Here is a 20,650-nt window from a genome sequence, read left to right as displayed (position 1 = left end):
GAATTTGTTCTTAACTGACTTGCCTAGTTAAATAAAGGTTAAACAAATTAAAAAGTTCAAACTGTAATGCTGTGTTTGCAGCAATATAATAGCCTGCTCTTATTTTTCCTATAAACAATGGCTTGACTTACTTTTCATATTACCCTAAAAAAAGTTTAGGAACTTTTGTGAAGGTTTGTTGTGGCTATTATTAAGCTTTAGCTACTGCAAGCCTATGATATGAAGGCAGTGTGCACTGGCGTTCCAAACAACTCCAACAGTTGAACTTGAGGTGAGCAAGAATGTTTCAGGCCTATTAGAGTTACTCATATAATCTTACACTATAACGCTTATCTTTATACAGCATATTCTGATTGAAAATGAATGAATTAGCCTCCTTCTGTACATCTATATCTCTATAACCATCACTCAAAGAAATGCATGTTGGTGTCCTAGCATCCTGCCGGGCATATCTCTATCTTTCTGGGGCTAGGCCTAACATTCTCTTCCATTATATAGGCTATATTTATATATATTAATATCATACAGTGGACACCTAAGCCTATAGGCCTATGCATGCAATGCCCTGATGCATTTAGTGCTCACATCTCCAACAGCTGAATCGTGAGGTGGACAATTATTATTTTAGGAAAGCAGCCCCCAAAAAATACAAATTAATTGGCTATAATGTTTTGGCCAATATCCCTCATTTAGTCCAATGTGAATGGATATGGGCGGTCAGTAAATTTCTGGTCATTTAAAATCTTCCTGGTCACATTGTCCAGCACCCTAAAAATGTTTAAAGCATCCTACTGATGGCCTGCTTTGAAGCTAAGCAGGGTTGGTCCTGGTCAGTCCCTGGATAGGAGACCAGATGCTTCTGGAAGTGGTGTTGGAGGAGGCACTCTTTCCTCTGGTCTAAAAAAAATATCCCAATGCCCCAGGGCAGTGATTGGGGACAGTGCCCTGTGTAGGGTGCCATCTTTCAGATGGGATGTTAAATGAGTGTCCTGACTCGCTGTGGTCACTAAAGATCCCATGGCACTTATCGTAAGAGCAGGGGTGTTAACCCTGGTGTCCTGGCTAAATACCCAATCTGGCCTTCATACCATCATGGCCACCTAATCATCCCCAGCTTATAGTTGGCTTATTCATCCCCCTTCCTCTCGCCTATAACTATTCCCCAGGTTGTTGCTGTAAATGAGAATGTGTTCTCAGTCAACATAACTGGTGAAAAGATTCATAGTGTCATTTATATTGACTAATTTCTGCCTACTCTTTGCTGTTTGGCAATTATGATGAACAAGAGCATGCAACATTTCTTTCTCTCCTTTATTATATATTTGTCATCCTTTTGTAAAAAAGCAAATTTGGCATACAGATACATTCACTTGTTGTCACAGTATATGTGTTTCATCTTTTTAAGTGCCAGACAATTCCAACCGTTGTAGGTCTTATGAATATAACTTTTTCTGAAATCATATAGATGCTGTCTTGGACATTTTTAGTCGAGTCATATTCTTTCTATACATACAAAATAAAACAATAACTAAAGCCCAGAAAAAAGTATTTAAGGGACAAAAATAAAGTTGCCTAGATAAAAAACAGAAACAGCACTAGCATGCATGCACATTTGTCAATAAGCTTCCAAGACTTTGAAGGAGGAGAATGGCTTGACAAAGTGGTAGTCGAGGTTCCCACAGTGGGGGCACTGCTGCACGTTGCTGTACTCTGAGAAGTACTGCATCCCCACCCTGACATCTATGACTGGCTTGCCACAGTGCTTGCAGTTCAGACGGGCCTAAGGGTACAAATGGAGGAAATGGCTAAGGATCCGCAGTAGTTGACTTTGCCATGCATAATGTCATTGAGACGATTTGATAGGAGGAGATCTAGCCCCAACACAAAACCAGATTTTTTTTTTTAACTGACTTTGGCCCATGAAGCTACCTTATGGCAGGCAGCCTGCCATATTTAAATGACACCCCTGAACCATCTGGATGCTAACTCAAATATGACTTTCAAACTCATCGTGAGGAGAAAAAAAAAGATATATTGATAAATACTAATAGCCTACTCACCTGACAACATGGTGTGGCGGCCAGTATATCGTAGGTGTACATCGTCCCCAACTGGTGCCAGCTCCCATCCCACCTGGACTTGCACTTGATACAGACAATTTTGTGGACTCCCTCCAGACAGTCAACACATATTGCATACAGATGCATCAGCCTCCCTTTACAAGAGAGACAATAGGGTTGTTTAATAGATTCCACAAATAATCCCTAAAGCGTGAAAAATAATCATGCATTACAAAGCCTGAAGATCAAAGCAACAGCATTCAGCCACGGATTTAATTCTTATCCATGTGGTGAATAGCTACTAAGAACCTGTTTGTGGAAAACAGTATAGATTGACTTGATTGATATGCATGTCATGCTTGATCACATTCATGTGCCATAATAATTTTGTTTAGTTCTCAATGAAAGTAATGAATTATATTGTGCCAGGTTTATTATGGTGTGTTCTTATCTCAAATATATGCAAGGGATAACACCCTTGCTGACCAAAATAACAATTATGAAAATTCACAACCAAACGAGTTATTCTGAAATACACTAAAACATGCATATCTGGAAACAGCTGTGGTCCAAATCATTTGCTTGCAGCAACATACTGTAACTCCTGGGGCCTGATCAGCTGTCAACAGTAAGCCTGAACATTTCACTGTCCACATTTCTTCTACCACAACAGGAACCAGCATATCGGTGTCAGGTAGCCTAGAGGTTAAAGAGGCGAGCTAGCATGTCCGACCCAGGTTCGACGAGGAACAATCTGTTGGGAAGTGAGCTGGCAACCAGAGGGTTGCTGTCGGAACCAAATCCTAGATGACATTGCCTGCCGTTGTGCACTTGAGCAAGGCACTTAACCCCCCAACAACAACAGCTCTTGGGGGTCCAGTGTGGCAGCACCTCTACAAAATCTGTATGCATGTGTTTTTCTGCAGGGTTGGGTTCATAGTCAAACGTCAGATGGAACGTGTGCAATTCACCAATAAAGTGATCTTTCTCTTAAACTCGGGTTCAAGACAATCATTTTCAAATGTTTAATTACAGGTCATCAGATTGTTTGTGGGAAAATATGTCCATAGAATATTTAAAAAATAATTATGTAATTTCCAGTTTGCAATATTTGAGTTTGTACCCAATCACAACATACATACATGCATGCATGCGCAATGGTTGCGGCAGTCTGCTGGTTTTGATAGCCTAAGTGTTTCAAATTCTGTTTCTCAGAGATGGACATTGTTCCAAAGACCTACCTTGCAGATGGCACGGCACATCGTACTCAATCTCATCGTGTCTGGAGGGGCTCAGGAACAGGGTTCCGTCCACCAGGGGGAACTGCTCAAAGACAGGCAGGGTGCGGTGGCACAGGGCACAGTTGACCATGTTCCTGTGGCTGGCGCTCAGAGCCGACAGGATGTACCTCCTCAGGTCCTCTCCCTGGCCCGCCTGGGCATCATCTTCCATACGGACATGGTAGGTGTTCAGCTTGTGTCTGGGTATGTGGGTCAGCAGCTCTGTGAGGTCCAGCCTCCGCAAGAACTGCACTGGGTTGTCCCCTGGTGTGAGTCTGGGCAGGGGCAGGATGGTGTGATCGAGGTGGCCTCCGCGACCCAGCATGCCGCTTGCCAGCATGTGCTTCCGGTGACTCTCCATGTGCACCGCATTCTTCAGGAACTCCCCCAGGTGCCGGGAGCTGCGGGGCCCTGTGAATGCAGGCGGGGAGAAGAAGGAGAAGCCTGACGGAGGGGACTGACCCGGGGAGTCACATGGTGAGCGGGGCCCCAGGCTGCTTCCACAGAATAGGCCTCCGTGACCCCTCTCCTGAGAGTTCTGCCGATCCACTGACTGTCGGCGAGGCAGCTCCTGACTGGATGCTCTGTGAGCCAGCTTACTGCCCCCAGGCAGCTTGCCCCTTTTAGGATCATCAGGGGGATCCAGCCCACCTCCACATGCACCCCCTCCAGCTGAGCTGCTCAACTTCCCTAGACTCTTCTCCAGAGGCACCTTCTTCTTCACCTCTGTCATGCGCTTCACCTGGTACCAGTCCGTGTCTTTCTTAAGGTGGCCCTGGCCACAGCGGCAGGAGCAGAAGCGGAAGGCCAGGTCGTATCCCTTCTTAGTCCACATGTTCTGCCGGCACTGCTTCTCGTTCCAGCTGCGGGCCCTTCCAATGCAGTTGAACTGGACCAGGATGCTACTCTCCCACTCGTAGAAGCACTGCAAGTGCATCCAGTTGCCATAAGGGCAGCTATCACTGTTACACACCACACGTTGATAGTCATCCTTGTCAAGGTCAATGTCTCTGGCCAGACTGCACACAAGAGGGGTAGCACAGGGGGCCTCTGCAGCACACAAAACAGAGTTACTATATCACTCATAAATATATTATAACATCTCCATACGAAATATGACTTGAAAATAAAAAACAAACATGCTTTGATGCTCAACATTCACTTTGGACATATTACAGAGCAACAAAACAATATTAAACAGAATAGATTTGTGTTCATGCTATCAGGACTAGCTCCTTGGACTGCAATGTTGACAAAATTCTATGCTGTTACTGAACGATTCAGGACTCAAACATCAATGCACAGCCTGTCTGGAATTTAACTTTAAAACGGTAATGGACTGTGTGAACATTCAATAAGAAGAAGAAGGCTAGTGGGATCTGTGTTATCTTGCAACATAAGAGCCATCATTATTGAGTATGGATCACTGAGAAGTGGTGCCTGAATACCCGTCAGATAGGGAAACCCTCAGTGTCTGTCTCTCTCTCTCTCTCTGTCTGTGTGTGTGTGTGTGTGTGTGTGTGTGTGTGTGTGTGTGTGTGTGTGTGTGTGTGTGTGTGTGTGTGTGTGTGTGTGTGTGTGTGTGTGTGTCTGTATGGTAGATCAATTTCCTCCTTTCATTTCCTGTATTTCATTGTCATCTCTCAGCCCTCATAGTTTCTACACAGTGTATCAAGAAACAATCCCATGCATGCACTGTAATGTGCCTAACTATACCTGCATCAAAACTCAGTTCAGTTAAAAATAAATAACAAGAACAGGACTAGTCTATGCCTCTGCAACATGATTATGAGTCACCAACTTCAGGCTGCCAGGGTGATTCAAACATAAACCTGAGGCTCTGTACAATGAATTCCATCATTGTTCAGCTATTTGCCTACCCCAGCACATTTTATTAATTGGTAATATTTTGTTTATAAAGAGCCGACCGGAATATGTTTCATTCAGATAGTAAGTTAGGCCTGGTATAACTTTGATGCCAACTATAATGTATATGCAGCCTATATGCACAGCCTACTTATATCGTTTCTGTGTTACTTTATCTGACTCAGGAAACAGACGTTGCAATACCGACAATGTATCAAATTAAGTTGAACTTGAGCAGGCAAGCGGCGAGGTGCCAGCACTACCCATGAACAAGGCCACAACTGACACTGTACATGTGTGCGTCGTGATATGACAGTGCATAGAGCTCCATGTCGACGCATCATTAAATGATCAATGCATAATGCTCGTTGGCAATTACACTATAACGCGTGAGTTATGAAGCCTACAGTCGATAACAACAAAAATGTGAAGCACCGTAAAGCGTACGTTGGCTCATAGGCAATAATAAAATAAAATCCATTGCAATAACTTCGGTCACGCATGTTTTGACACAATTTCACTCTTACCACTTCTATGCTCGTTGAACGGTGCGGCTGTAGCCCCTAATAATGTTGCTGTTATCCCTGGTGCTCCTCCTGTTGCGGCAGCACTGGCTCCATTTTCTTGTTCATCTCCACTACTATTAGTCCTTTTATTTCTCTTCCCCTTGTTGCTTTTCTGGTTGGGCATTTTACTGATCCAGATATGAATACTTTCAACCCATCAACGGCTGGCTGACATTTCTGCGGATTCCATTTGAATCCTACTTGAGAGATGCAATGATTCTGATTGCAGGTGGTACTGTTTACAGCTATATTATCTCCATCCAGGTTTATGCAGTTGTGACAGCAAAGGTAACCTACGAAGAAGGCGTGTCCGTTTCTTGTTTTGATTCCTGCTCTGAATGTAGATCCGTCAGGCGCTGTTCTGTTTTCCTCCTGCCGCCATGACGAAACACGGCTCCGCCCCCCGAACCTTGCTGTAAATTATTCGAATTCACAAGGGAGTCCCACGTAAAGGGTCCTGGTAGGAAAGGAAAACTCAAGTAATTCCTCAGGTACAAGTCAATGCTTTCTTTGGGTTATCTGTGGCAACAATTGAAGTCATACTCTATCGCATTGTCAGCTATCTAATGATTACTTCTAAAAGTGCAGACTTAATAGACTGGTGGTACTATAGCCTACTATTCTTTTCACAATACATATATTCACATTTTCTTCAAGAATGCGATGTTATATAGCACAGCATAAGGTTACAAAAATATATATACGCACACATGACCCTTCTGTAGTATGGAGCCTATAGATTTATTTCTTTTTTAAATCAGGCCGAAAAGTGAAGGTTTGTTCTTTATTAACTGAGTATTTCATCCTCAGAACACTTTCTTTGGAATACATTATTGTCAATAATTTGGAAATTATTGGACTTTGGAAAGGAACTGCACTTTGATGATCATACATGTATTGTGCTCAATTTGTCATTTGTTTATTTTTCTTGTTAAACCTATTTTTTTTTTTTTTTTTTTGAAGAGTTACTATTGCTTCCCATGTCAAGTTTCAAATGTATTTCCTACCAGGACACAATACTAAGCATCGTGTATCTTCTTTGAACATTAACACCATGCATGATAAGCCTATATTCACAGTTCATGGTAACCCACAGAATTTGATGACAGAGTCTTATTCGTGATATGGGGCACATTAAGTAAGCCACAACATACATGTTGCAGGTATAGAAATGTGATCAACAACTCCCTAGCCTGTAAAATAGAGAACATCTTATACATAATTTCTATCCATCTACAACATTTGAGTACTTTATCAATATGTCTCTTATTAAGACTATTCTATGCTTGCATAATATACAACACTGTATCTGGAATGAGGCAAACTTGTATTCTAAATAAACGAGTCTAATTTCAAAGGTCAGTTTAACATTTGGTCCTGAGGAACATTACAAAACCTAATTTTTATTTGGCACAAATCACCCTGTCATTAAATACTACTAAGAATCACACAGGAAATCCATTGGCTTAATCCCCCTTGGTTATAGCGAAGGCAAAAGGTTTGCGAGTGGTCGATAGAGAAAAGACAGTCATGCGAACATATAAAAGCTTGAATAATACATACTCAAATGCTTAACATTAGCATGAATAAAATAAAAATCAATATGTGCAAAAGCCTCTCTTGAAACACTGCCATCTTAGTTTTTCTAAGGAAGTCCACAAGAGGTACCAAAATGACCATGTAAACAATAAATGAAGTTGCCATTTGGTGATTCCTGTAAGGTAATTTGTTTCCTAAAACATCTAGGTGTATTTCGTCCCCTAGAATATACTCGTTATGAACAATATTCTCCTAATGTGGTATACAAAGTGTTACATTCTCAGCCTGTACATTTGTAGTCCTAAAAATGTATCAAAATGTTGATTTGTGATCCCTGGTTGGTAGATGTAATAGTAACGCCTCAAAGAAACTGGACTTTGCATCTGAATAACGATAGCCGTCAGTTTCATTCTTGTAGGAGTGTGATGTCAACATTGTCATGGACACCTTGCAGGAGCAGCTCCCCTTCAAATGCGATGATCTTCTTCCTCTTGGCAGCCCTCAGAGTCCCAACCAAAGCCTCAAAGATATTTGCGCACCTATCGTCATTGAAGAGGACACCAAATTTTACACAAGTTTGTCCATCTGCATCTGTAAAACAAGGCAAGGTAGTATTAAAAAATACAATCCTGTATTCCTTCAATAAGGAAAAAAAAAGAAAACGAAACGTTCCTGAAACACCTGAAAATGTCTATCACATAAACAATACTCGTCAAATGTTTGGACACACCTACTCATTCAAGGGTTTCTTCATATTCTACAATGTAGAATAATATTGGCGAAAACATCAAAACTATGAAATAACATATGGGGTCATGTAGTAAACCCCCCCCCCCCCCCCCCCCCCCCCAAAAAGTGTTAATATCTAAATATTTGAGATTCTTCAAATTTGCCACCCATGGCACACTCTCAACCAGGTTCATGAGGTAGTCACCTGGATTACATTTCAAGTAACAGGTGTGCCTTGTTAAAAGTTCATTTGTGGAATGTATATCCTTGTTAATGCGTTTCAGCCAATCAGTTGTGTTGTGATAAGGTAGGGTTGGTATACAGAAGATAACCAAATAGGGCTAAATCCCAAGTCAATATTATGGCAAGAGCAGCTCAAATAAGCAAAGAGAAACAACAGTCCATCATTATTTGAAGACATGAAGGTCAGTCAATCTGGAAAGAGTTACCTCTGCTGCAGAGGATGAGTTAATTAGAATGAACTGCACCTCAGAAATTGCAGCCCAAATAAATGCTTCAGCGTTCAAGTAACAGACATATCAACATCAACTGTTCAGAGGAGACAGTGTCAAATCAGGCCTTCATGGTCAAATTGCTGCAAAGAAACCACAAAAGGAAACCAATAAGAAGAAGAAACTTGCTTGGGCCAAGAAACACAAGCAATGGAGATTAGACCGGTGGAAATCTGTCTTTTAGTCTGATGAGTCCAAATCTGAGATTTTTGGTGTCTTTGTGAGACGCATAGTAGGTGATCAGATGCCCTCCGCATGTGTGGTTCCCACCGTGAAACATGGAGGAAGTGTGATCGTGTGGGGGCGCTTTGCTGGTGACACTTGTCTGATTTATTTCAAATGAATCTCACCAATTGAGATTCGTTGTGATGAGTTGGACCGCAGCGTGAAAGAAAAGCAGCCAACAAGTGCTCAGCATATGTGGGAACTCCTTCAAGGCTGTTGGAAAAGCATTCCAAGTGAATCTGGTAGAGAGAATGCCAAATGTGCAGAGCTGTCAAGGCAGAGGGTGGCTACTTTGAAGAATCTAAAATATATTTTGATTTAACACTTTTTTGGTTAGTACATGATTCCATGTTATTTCATAGTTTTGATGTCATCACAATTATTCTACAATGTAGATAAGTCAAAATAAAGAAAAACCCTTGAGTAGGTGTGTCCAAACTTTTGACTGGTACCACGTTTAGTGTTTCCTCTAGCACTGCACAGTATTGGCAGGGGATGACACTGAAACTATCCAGTCCCAAATAGGCTGCGGCAGCTGAGGAGCAAATAAGGGGGCTGCATGGCTCTGTAAACAAGGAATTAAAGCCAGGGGATTTTTAACAGCAGGAGAGAGCATGGAGGTAGTGGAGCTAATATGGGGTGGTTATTTGGAAAAGTCTGAGAGGAGTTCAAACTGGATGCTCCACTGCCGGAGGATAAAGTTGGTGTCCAAATGAAGACAAAACAGGCTTACTTTCAGTGCACCAATTAATTATGGATCACATTAATTGCATGATGGTGTTGGGGATCCACATGGTATGCAGACTTTGGTTCCACCCCAGTGCTAATGAACTCAACTATCCACCAAGCCCTTGAACCAGGGGAGCATTCAGCAGGACAACATTTTGGATATAAATGTTATATAGAACAAACATGCCTCTACGCAACGTTTGTTTGTTGGAACTAGTGCTGAGCAATTAATGCTGAGGTCGGTTCAGTTATGCTTATTTGAAAACAAAATCATGGATTTCGATTTGATACATTTTATTAAAACAACTGCATTATGAAATACTGACATTAAAATTAGTAGAGTTTTAATGGAAATGCCAAAGCCAAAAACATGCAATTAGGGTTCAATGAGATCCATTGAAAATATTCCATCATCTCAGTCAGGTCCACATAGTAATTAACTATTTTAAGATAGTTTTATCTTACATGGCTTTATAATTTTACTTAAAGTCATCATCTCATCTCAGGCAGCCAGACATTTCTGTTCTTCCCATACTGTAGGCTACTGTAGCTAGGCAAGCCTGCCTAAGTAGGCTGCTCTCTGAAGATATTATTTGACTAGTTCTTCAAAGTAGATCAGGCATACTTTCAATAACTCTATCCCTATCATTCTTTATGTTGTCTCTCTCTCATACGGTGGCATATGGGGACTGTGTGCATCTAAACAAACAGGCATAAAATGAGTGGTGTAAAGTACTTAAGTAAAAATACTACAAGTCATTTTTGGGGTAACTTTTACTTTACCACATTCCTAAAGAAAATGTATTTTTTACTCCTGACACCCAAAAGTACTCGTTACATTTTGACAGGAAAATTGTCCAATTCACACACTTATCAAAAGAACATCCCTGGTCCTCCCTACTGCCTCTGATCTGGTGGACTCACTAAACATACATGCTTAATTTGTAAATTATGTCTGAGTTTTGGCTATACAAATTTGAAATGATTTATACTTTAGTATATTTAAACCAAATACTTTGACACTAGTATTTTACTGCGTGACTTTCACTGGAGTCATTTTCTATTAAAGTATCTTTACTTTTACTCAAGTATGACAATTGGGTAGTTTAACAACAACTGCATCTGTGTCTGAGCCGGTAAAGAACATATACTGAACAAAAATATAAAACGCAACATGTAAGGTGTTGGTCCCATGTTTCATGAGCTGAAATAAAATATCAGAAATTCTCCATATGCACAAGCTTATTTCTCTCAAATTTTGTGCAGAAAATTAGTTTACTCTTTTAATGAGCATTTCTTCTTTGCCAAGGTAATCCAGCCACCTGACAGGTGTGGTATATCAAGAAGCTGTTTAAACAGCATAAACATTACACAGGTGCACCTTGTGCACTAAAATGTGCAGTTGTGTCACACAATGACACAGATGTCTGAAGTGGAGGGAGCATGCAATTGGCATGCTTACTGCAGAAATAACCACCAGTCCTGTGTGTGTGTGTGTGTGGGGGGGGGGGGGGGGGGGGGGGGGCAATTCAGAATGGCTTGGCCTTGCTCCCCAGTGGCTGGACCTACTGGCTCCCAGAGCCAACCCTGGCTCCACCCCTGCCCAGACATCTGAAATCCATAGATTAGGGCCTAATGAATTTATTTCCATTGACTGATTTCCATATATGAACTATAACTCAGTAAAATCTTTTAAAATTGTTGCATTTATATTTTTGTTCAGTATAGGTTGAAATGTTGCTTAATAAAAACTACGACTCCCTTTGGACCAGCATCCCATATACTGACTTAATTTCTCATGATTTGATTTCTCTCTAGAGAAACTAAATGGAATTCAAGTAATTGAACCGAAGTTGGAAATGTGTTTAATAACCGAAAACCCCCTGAAAATATGGTTAATGGCTCAGCATTAGTTAGAATTTAGCTGGGAGGGGGGGAAAAAAAGAAGAGAAAAAAAAAAGAAAAAAAAGTCTACACACCCTATTTGGAGAGAATTGTAGAAGTTTCAGATTACAGCACAACCTCTATTACAGGAATCACACCACCTATCCCTGCTGATTTGATTATTATAAAACAGATGGTCTTGCAAAGTACATTGATTAAGCACTTCATCCAGTTGGTTTCATCCTTGGGATTGACATTGAGGTCTGAAAGGACGCCTGAAGATTATGATCACTTGCCTGAATTAAGTATCTATTTTCATCTTCACATACGGAACTAGAAGGACCAGACTACTGGAATTATTACAACTCGGGTCACTTGCCCCGGTCAATAGGGCAACCCCCATTGCATTGGTTATTTGTTATAAGCAAAGTGCACTGTAAAACAAAACTATACTTACTTTTACTGCCAAGCCGTTGGATCTCTCCAACAAGCAGAGATACTTCATGTTGGACGTTCATTGCAACTAGAAGTGTAACAAAATGTAAGTGTCACATGCCAATATTATATGGGCATTCCCAGAAACCAAAAGCAGCAAGGGAGAGGGGGTGTCATAATGTAAACATGTGTCATAACATCCCTTGTAATGTATTATAGGGTAAATGGGCTCCTGATTAAGACAGGATACACCATCACAGTATTATAAAGATGGTCCGTTTCGCAAAAATGTAGCCTACGCAGCAGCAGAAACAAGTCAGTTTCACATTGTGACAAGCTGCAACAAAATTGCCTTCCATATGAAAAGTGGGGCGGCAGGTAGCCTAGTGGTTAGAGCATTGGGCCAAGTAAATGAAAGGTTGCTAGATCTAATCCCCAAGCTGAAAAGGTACAAATCTTTCGTTCTGCTCCTGAACAAGGCAGTTAACCCACTGTTTCTAGGCAGTCATTGTAAATAAGAATTTGTTCTTAACTTGCCTAGTTAAATAAAAAGGGAAGAAAAAAAAAAGACTATCAATGCGGAAGTAGGCTAGCTGGGCTCAGTAGGGTTTAACCTATTTACCACAGCCGCAAAGTCAAAATGGGCTGTATCGTGACAAAAAAAAACACACCCTTTGTCTACATATAAAGTTTAAGCAAAAATTAGAAGTGTGGTTTGGGTTACAGTCACATTTTAAGAAGAGAAATTGTAGAAATAGGCGAGATATGACTTTGTTGCTGTGATAACTAGTGACGACCGATCACTACCTAAGGGAATTTAGAATCAATCACGTTGAAATAGACGGTGAATCCGTTTCGAGACCCATTACTTGACCCCTGTCCAGCATGACTATTTCGATCCTTTAAAAAATAAAATAAAATCATTTGATTATAGACTACATAAACACGGCTATGGCAGACAATGGAAGGAAATGCGAGAGGCTGCCGGCTAAAGTGATGATAGAGTTTAAATGTAGGCTAATAACCCAACAGACTATGCGCATGTTCTATTTCACATTTAATTGTTATTATGTTGCGGTATTTACCTGAGTAAGAGCGATATCCCGATATAACACGATGCCTGAGTAGAATTCAACAGGAAGAGAAAGAGGGACGAAGCAAATTAAAACTGTACCATAAAAGGCAGTATTGCCGACGTCAAGACCACTCCTTCTTTGGCTACAGGGAGGGGGAGCTTAAAACTCCTTTTAGCTAGTTTATACAGAGCTCAGTTTGGAAGGCATAGGCTTACGTGAAAAATCTTGTTTTAATACGTACATAAGGCAAATGTTCCGGAACCAATTTACGCCTAGAGGAAAAAATGTTCTGGAACATGCTTACTCCTGACATTGTCTGGAAAAAAAAGCTTGGTTGATGCATTACAAAATATTGTATAGCAAAATTTTTTAAGGAAGTGCTCTTTAAGATTGTACATAAGATATATCCATGTAATTCTGTGTTGTCCAAATTTGTGAATAATGATGACATCTGCGAAAAAGTGAACGTTTGACTCACTTGTTCTATGAATGTGAATGGTCTTGTTATCAATGCAATAGTAACATATATCTATGATAGATTTTTGGGAAAAACCTTGCAGAATACTTATTTACCTTTTTGAACACCACCCATGTTGTTGACAAATGATGTGTTACTATTGCAATGATAACAAGACCATCTAAATTATTGTGACTTATTTTTTATTCTTGTTGCTTTAAACAAGACAAATTCCAGAATTCTACACCAAAATAGCAAATATTTTTGATTGAATCATCTTTAAGATTAAGATAAAAATCTCAATGATTCAGGGAGATATTCTGAGTGAATACAAATTGCACTAGAATTGTATTTTTTTGTATATAAAACTCAGCAATAAAATAAAAACAGCCCTTTCGGGACCCTTTCAAAGATCATTTGTAAAAATCCAAATAACTTCAGATCTTTATTGTAAAGAGTATAAAACACTGTTTCCCATGCTTGTTCAATGAACCAAACAATGAATGAACATGCACCTGTGGAACGGTCGTTAAGACACTGGCAGCTTACAGACGGTAGGCAATTAAGGTCATAGTTATGAAAACTTTGGACACTAAAGAGGCCTTTCTATGGACTCTGAAAAACACCAAAAGAAAGATGCCCAGGGTCTCTGCTCATCTGTGTGAATGTGCCTTAGGAATGCTGCAAGGAGGCATGGGGACTGCAGATGTGGCCAGGGCAATAAATTGCAATGTCCGTACTGTGAGATGCCTAAGACAGCGCTACAGGGAGACTGGACGGACAGCTGATCGTCCTCACAGTGGCAGACCACGTGTAACAACACTTGCACAGGATTGGTACATCTGAACATCACACCTGCGGGACAGGATGGTAACAACAACTGCCCGAGTTACAACAGGAACTCACAATCTCCCCATCAGTGCTCAGACTGTCCACAATAGGCTGAGAGAGGCTGGACTGAGGGCTTGTAGACATGTTGTAAGGTAGGTCCTCACCAGACATCACCGGCAACAACATCACCTATGGGCACAAACCCACCGTCACTGGACCAGACAGGACTGGCAAAAAGTGTTCTGCCACGGCTATCGAAGAGCCCAGATCTCAATCCCATTGAGCACGTCTGGAACCTGTTAGATCGGAGGGTGAGGGCTAGGGCCATTCCCCCCCAGAAATGTCCAGGAACTTGCAGGTGCCTTGGTGGAAGAGTTGGGTAACATCTCACAGCAAGAACTGACAAATCTGGTGCAGTCCATGAGGAGATGCACTGCAGTACTTAATGCAGCTGGTGGCCACACCAGATACTGACTGTTACCTTTGACCCCTCCTTTGTTCAGGGACACATTCAATTTCTGTAAGTTTGCCGAAAATAAACGCAATTGACAGTGAGAGGACTTTCTTTTTCTGGGTGTACACTACCAGTCAAAAGTTTGGGGTCATTTAAATGCTTAAAAAAAAAAAAAAAAAACATAAAAATGATCAGAAATACAGTGTAGACATTGTTAATGTTGTAAATAACTATTGTAGCTGAAAACAGACTTTAATGGAATATCTACATAGGCCCATTGTCAGCAACCATCACTCCTGTGTTCCAATGGAATGTTGTGTTAGCTAATCCAAGTTTATAATTTTAAGTCACTAATTGATCATTAGAAAACCCTTTTGCAATTATGTTAGCACAGCTGAAAACTTGAGCCAATTAAAAAAAGAAAAAGCTATAAAACTAGCCTTCTTTAGACTAGTTGGGCATCAGCGTTTGTGGGTTCAATTACAGGCTCAAAATGGCCAGAAACAAAGAACTTTATTCTCAAACAGTCTATTCTTATTCTGAGAAATGAAGGCTATTCCATGCAAGAAAATGCCAAACGTAAGATCTCGTACAACGCTGGGTACTACGCCCTTCACAGAACAGCGCAACCTGGTTCTAACCAGAATAGAAAGAGGACTGGGAGGCCCTAGTGCACAACTGAGTAAGAGGACAAGTACATTAGTGTCTAGTTTGAGAAACATACATCCACAACTGGCAATTAAATAGTACCCGCAAAACACCAGTCTCAACATCAAAAGTGAAGAGGCAACTCCGGGATGCTGGCCTTCTTCAGTTGTGCACCAGGGCCTCCCACTCCTTTCTATTCTGGTTAGAGCCAGTTTGCGCTGTTCTGTAAGGGAGTAATACACAGCGTTGTACGAGATCTTCAATTTTTGGGCATTTTCTCGCATGGAATTAGCCTCCCTTTTCTCAGAACAAGAATAGACTAATGAGTTTCAGATGAAGGTTCATTATCTCTGGACATTTTGAGCCTGTAAATCGAAACCACAAATGCTCCAGATTCAAGCAGCACAACAGTTCTCAGCTGTGCTAACAATTGCAAAAGGGTTTTCTAATCAATTAGCCTTTTAAAATTATAAACTTGGATTAGCTAACACAACGTGCCATTGGAACACAGGAGTGAAGGTTGCTGACAAACGGCCTCTGTACGCCTATGTAGCTATTCCATAAAAATAAAAGCCTTTCCAGCTACAAAAGTAATTTACACCATTTAACAATGTCTACACTGTATTTCTGATCAATTTTGTTATTTTAAAAATGGACAAAAGTGCTTTCCTTTCAAAAACAAGGACATTTCTAAGAGACCCCAAACTTTTGAACGGTGGTGTATGCATTTTGTCTGTATCTGTGTTTTGTTAGACATGTTTGATGTAGGGATGTAAATTGATAATTTGGTATTATGAAAAAAATAAGAGGTTGAGCGTCGCTGTTGGACACGATTAGCATATCTACATTTTGCCTTTTCCACTGCACTAATATGCACGGTGGCTCTATCGTCTATGTTGATGCATGTGCTTGGTTTAGCCATTAACTACTGCAAACAAAGCCATTCATTTAAAAAACATATAGAAAAAAAAGCTTTTAAAAAGGCTACTGGCATCTGAGTGTGTTTGAACTAAGGTTGTGTTTCAACCCATATCTTTTTATTTATTGGCAAACTCATTTTTGGGGGTCACATTGCTACCTCAAAGATAACTACAGAACAGGGTACTGGTTTTGAGTCTTCCTTCCAATCATGTCGAAGGGTTTTTAAAATATTTGATACTCAGCAGGACAACCCTGAGGGCCAGAGGGCTCTGCCCAAACTGGCTCTTAAGAACAGGTGGTCATGCAGATTGACCAAAATGTTATAAACTGGTCAGGTAAGTTAGGCTTATGAAATATTCTCTGACCAGTGTCCCCGGTTTCTCTTTGGTCACTGTAGCCTACCTGACAATCACACACCTATCCCAGCTGGCAGAATTAGCAGCAGGACTCAAAATACCCACTTCCTGTTCTTGGTTAGTCTCTTGAACCAGAATCTGGCCTTGCAGGAGATGTGGATAAGGTGAATCACCTTTAAGCCCAGGAAGCATCCATTCAACTTGCCATTGGCCAGCTTAAAACGTAATGTTAAAATACGTTCATTACTCACCAAATATGGAGTTTTGAATAGCAACTATCGCCATTTACTGCCGTCAGGGCCTGTATGTACTTCCAAAAAGTCTAAATAAAAAGTTTTTTTTTAATGCCTCATTGGCATCTCCAATGTATTGAGCTGTTGTAGACTTCCAGCAATGACAGCAGTAAATGACAATAGTACATCCCTTCCAGTCTCGCAGTCCCTGCTGCTGAAAAGCATCCCCAATTGCATGATGCTGCCACCACCATGCTTCACAGTAGGGATGGTGTTAGACGGGTGATGAGCTGTGCCTGGTTCTCCAGACATAGCGTTTTGCATTCAGGTCAAAGAGATACATTTGTCTCATTAGACCACTGAATCTTTTGCCTTATGCTTGAAGTCTTTCATGTGCCTTTTTGCAAACTCCAGGCATGTGGTCATGTGCCTTTTTCTCATGAGTGGCTTGCATCTGGCCATCCTCCCATAAAGGCCAGATTGGTAAAGTGCTGTAGAGACCATTGTCCTTCCCGGTAGGTTCTCCCATCTTAGCCAAGGAAGTCTATCGTCCTGTCAGAGTGGTCATTGGGTTCTTGGTCTCCTCCCTGACTAAAGGTCTTCTTGCCCAGTTAGGTCAGCTCGAGGCAGAGTCTGGGTAGTTCCATATTTCTTAAATTTCTCAAAAGATGGAGACCACTGTGCTCTTGGAAACATTCAACACTCTATACATTTTTTATACCCTTCCCCAGATATACCTTAATACAATTATATCTCGGAGATCTACGGACAATTCCTTGGACTTAATTGTTTCTGCTTTGACATGCACTGTTGGACCTAGGTGGTTCTTCAAGATTTTATTGGCAGACTATATCCAAAGAGGTGTATTGCCACCGCTTGGTGGGATGAAAACATAGTTTAACAAAAAAAAAAAATAGGGTAATGAAATAAACCTCATAAGCTGGGTTCTAATACTCATACTAACCTCACTAATCATACTATGTCTGATGTAAATTGAGTATGTAGTATGCTTAGTGGTCAGAGTGTGGATATAGTTAGTATGACAAAGTTCCCGGATGTTGTACTACAGTCGCCAAAATACGAAGTATACAAGCAATGGACACCATTTCCGCGCTTTTGTATTTTGCCGCACTCGCATTAACATCTGCTAACCATGTGTATGTGACAAATAAAATTTGATTTGAATTCTTCAGAAATGGGCATGGCTTCACAACATTTTCAGATTTGAAGAAAATGGCGGAAAATATGCAACAGAAGTCTGATGAGAGCGGATTCAAATGTATTGCTTTAACTAATTATGACAAATGTTAAGAAAATGTTGAGCAATGTAATAAAGTAATGACTTTTCAAATAAGTTGTCTTGGCAGACAATGTTAGCTACGCTATCCTTACACATAGCATTACAGCAGTATGTACCAGGTATGTTAGCAACCTACTAACATTAGTTGGCTACTAATACATCGAACTTACCAGTATATTTACTTCATGCAATCTACCCAACATTTATTGACTTGATTATTCACGTAATTCATAGCTTTGCTAAGTGGTATAGTGGTTCAGGCGTGTTTGTAAATTCACTCTGGCCATCTAGTCAGATTTCAGAGCACTCTCCTCTAACGGTGCCAGAGCTCAGAATAACTGATGAATTTACAAATGCTCACTCATTGAATGTTGCAATTGTCAGTAAACCTCAGCAAAAAAAGCCTAATTAAATTGTTGCCAGCAGCATAGTTAGTCACCAACGCTCTGGATAACATGAAAACAGCTCTGCTAGGGTGAGTAAAATAGTCACGAGTGAGGTTCTCATTTGTGTCTGGAAGTAGCTTGCAAGTTATCTTGGGTGCTACAATTTACTTTATTTTACCTTTATTTAAAATTGCCAAGTCAGTTAAGAACAAATTCTTATTTACAGTGCCGTTGCGAGTCAAACGTTCTGACTCTCTCGGATCAACTCTACTCCTCAGCTAAAGCACTCCATATTGAATTTACAAACATGTCTAGCTAGTAATTTGTTATGCTAACAAAAGATTGCATAACAACAGCATCAACTTCCAGTACACAGGCAAAGCGCTAGTACACGCAACTGAAAAGACGCCATTCAACAACAGTATACTAAAATGAACTAATAGTATACCATACGGGTATTCAAACAGAGCGCTATTATTCTCACAAAACAAAAATGTACTCCTTCACTTGGTCAAATGTACTCAGCTCCCACACAGGCTCTGGGGCCTGAGAGGGGGAGCATCTTCAGACAGTATTCCCTGCAATGTTTCAACTGCGAAATCTGATTATATAATGGCAGTCTGCAAACAAAATATTAAAAGGTACATGCCACCACCTGTGCTGGACTGTGTGTCAATCACAGTTTAAAACATTATCTCCACATTTCTAAATCCTTCTACCTAACTCTCTACATTGAGAAAATAAGAGTCCTACTAACAGACCCACCCCCAAATCCCTTCCAACCCCCCTACACTTAAATCTTTCCCTCTCTTCAACAATATAACATGAGCCACCGTTTCATCGACCATACATGTTTACCAACCAGATGTAATGACGAGTTCAATGTAGGTGCAATCAAGCAAACACCAACACCTCCATAATCTGACCTTTGAATCTTGGTCCACCAACCTTTTCTTTTGAGGGCATATAAATGCCAGACCTTGGGCTCAGAGTCCCATCTCTTCTACCACACAGCTATCAAAATGGCTCCGATGTTACATTTGGCCTCACCTCTACCCAGTGGAAAATGATCACGTCATTTTAAAGCCCATTTAAAAGTTGTAGAACCAATGGCCATTCCCTTCCACACCCAAATGGGCTGGGACCCAACATAAGCTCACTACTACAGTACACCCAGTCCCTCAATTCACCATAATAACATTAATGCCTCCAATAGTAAGTCACTCCTATTAGATTTGCCAGGACTTCTGACTGTGAAGTCCTGGAGATCCAATAACCTTTTAATCACTTTCTCAAGGATTTCCAGTTTCTTTGATGTTTGGTTAGTTTGTCCTGTACAATGAATTACTTACGCAATAAACGAAGCAAACTCAACCTTCTTTACGATTAGTGTTCCAAGACCTCTCAACCCACTGACATTGTGGGACAGGTGGGTTTCTTTCTAAATCATGTCCTAACAATTGAATTGGCCACAGGTGGACTCTAATCAAGTTGTATCGACCTTGACTAACCTGTTCCCCGACACATTGACTCTGCACCTGTACCCCCTGTATATAGCCTCGGGTCTGTTATTTTATTGTTGCTCTTTAATTGTTTGTTATTTTTGTTTGATTTTTTTTTAAATTAAAACATTTTCAGTTTATCTTAATACTTATTTTTCTTAAAACTGCATTGTTGGTTAAGGGCTTGTAAGTAAGCAATATACTGTAAGTTCTACTACACCTGTTATATTCGGTGCATGTTCCAAATAACATTTGATCTGATCAACGTCTCAAGGATGATCAAAGGAAATTGGATGTACCTGAGCTCAATTTGGAGTGTCTGTACTCAATTTCCGATACACTTGCAAACATTTCAAAAAATATGTTTTCACTTTGTCATAATGGTGGTGTGTTGATGGGTGAGAGATTTTGAATCCATTTTGAATTCAGGCTGTAACACAACAAAATGTGGAATAAATCAAGGGGTATGAATACTTTCTGTGAAGTCCCTGTATCAATGTCTCCTGTAAGGCCAGGTTCTGGTTGTCCCCTCTCATCATACACGAGGGAAACAACAGCCGTTTATAAAGGCAAAACCTTCCGCAATGGACCTCCTATGCCTGGTAAATCACAGCCATGGCATTCTACTAGTGCATCAGATATGACAAACAAATATACATTA

General features: G+C 40.6%; 2 protein-coding genes across 3 annotated transcripts; both read right to left on the bottom strand.

Annotated features, from left to right (window-relative positions):
* Positions 1-1,292: 1,292 nt before the first annotated feature.
* On the bottom strand, positions 1,293-6,378 carry LOC109866763 (headcase protein homolog). The gene is made up of 4 exons (XM_031800499.1): positions 5,734-6,378; positions 3,302-4,390; positions 2,061-2,215; positions 1,293-1,780 (listed from the first exon to the last, which is right to left on the bottom strand). The coding sequence occupies exons 1-4, from the start codon at positions 5,894-5,896 to the stop codon at positions 1,616-1,618; spliced, it is 1,572 nt and encodes a 523-aa protein (XP_031656359.1). The 5' UTR covers positions 5,897-6,378; the 3' UTR covers positions 1,293-1,615.
* Positions 6,379-6,494: 116 nt separating this feature from the next.
* Positions 6,495-20,005, bottom strand: LOC109866613 (costars family protein ABRACL). Of its 2 annotated transcripts, none has more exons than XM_020455366.2 (3): positions 12,911-13,024; positions 11,848-11,913; positions 6,495-7,902 (listed from the first exon to the last, which is right to left on the bottom strand). In XM_020455366.2, exons 2-3 carry the CDS (start codon positions 11,906-11,908, stop codon positions 7,718-7,720), a joined length of 246 nt encoding a protein of 81 aa, XP_020310955.2. In that variant the 5' UTR covers positions 11,909-11,913; positions 12,911-13,024; the 3' UTR covers positions 6,495-7,717. The 2 variants fall into 2 exon arrangements, with proteins under 2 accessions (XP_020310955.2, XP_031656360.1); XM_031800500.1 differs by lacking the exon at positions 12,911-13,024 and adding an exon at positions 19,840-20,005 and having other exon boundaries at positions 6,704-7,902.
* Positions 20,006-20,650: the final 645 nt, after the last annotated feature.

The sequence above is a fragment of the Oncorhynchus kisutch genome, linkage group LG21 (assembly GCF_002021735.2).
Source record: "Oncorhynchus kisutch isolate 150728-3 linkage group LG21, Okis_V2, whole genome shotgun sequence".
Classification (NCBI taxonomy): Eukaryota; Metazoa; Chordata; class Actinopteri; order Salmoniformes; family Salmonidae; genus Oncorhynchus; species Oncorhynchus kisutch.
The sequence above is the reverse complement of the archived record's forward strand: the minus strand, read 5'-3'. Positions and strand labels throughout refer to the sequence as shown.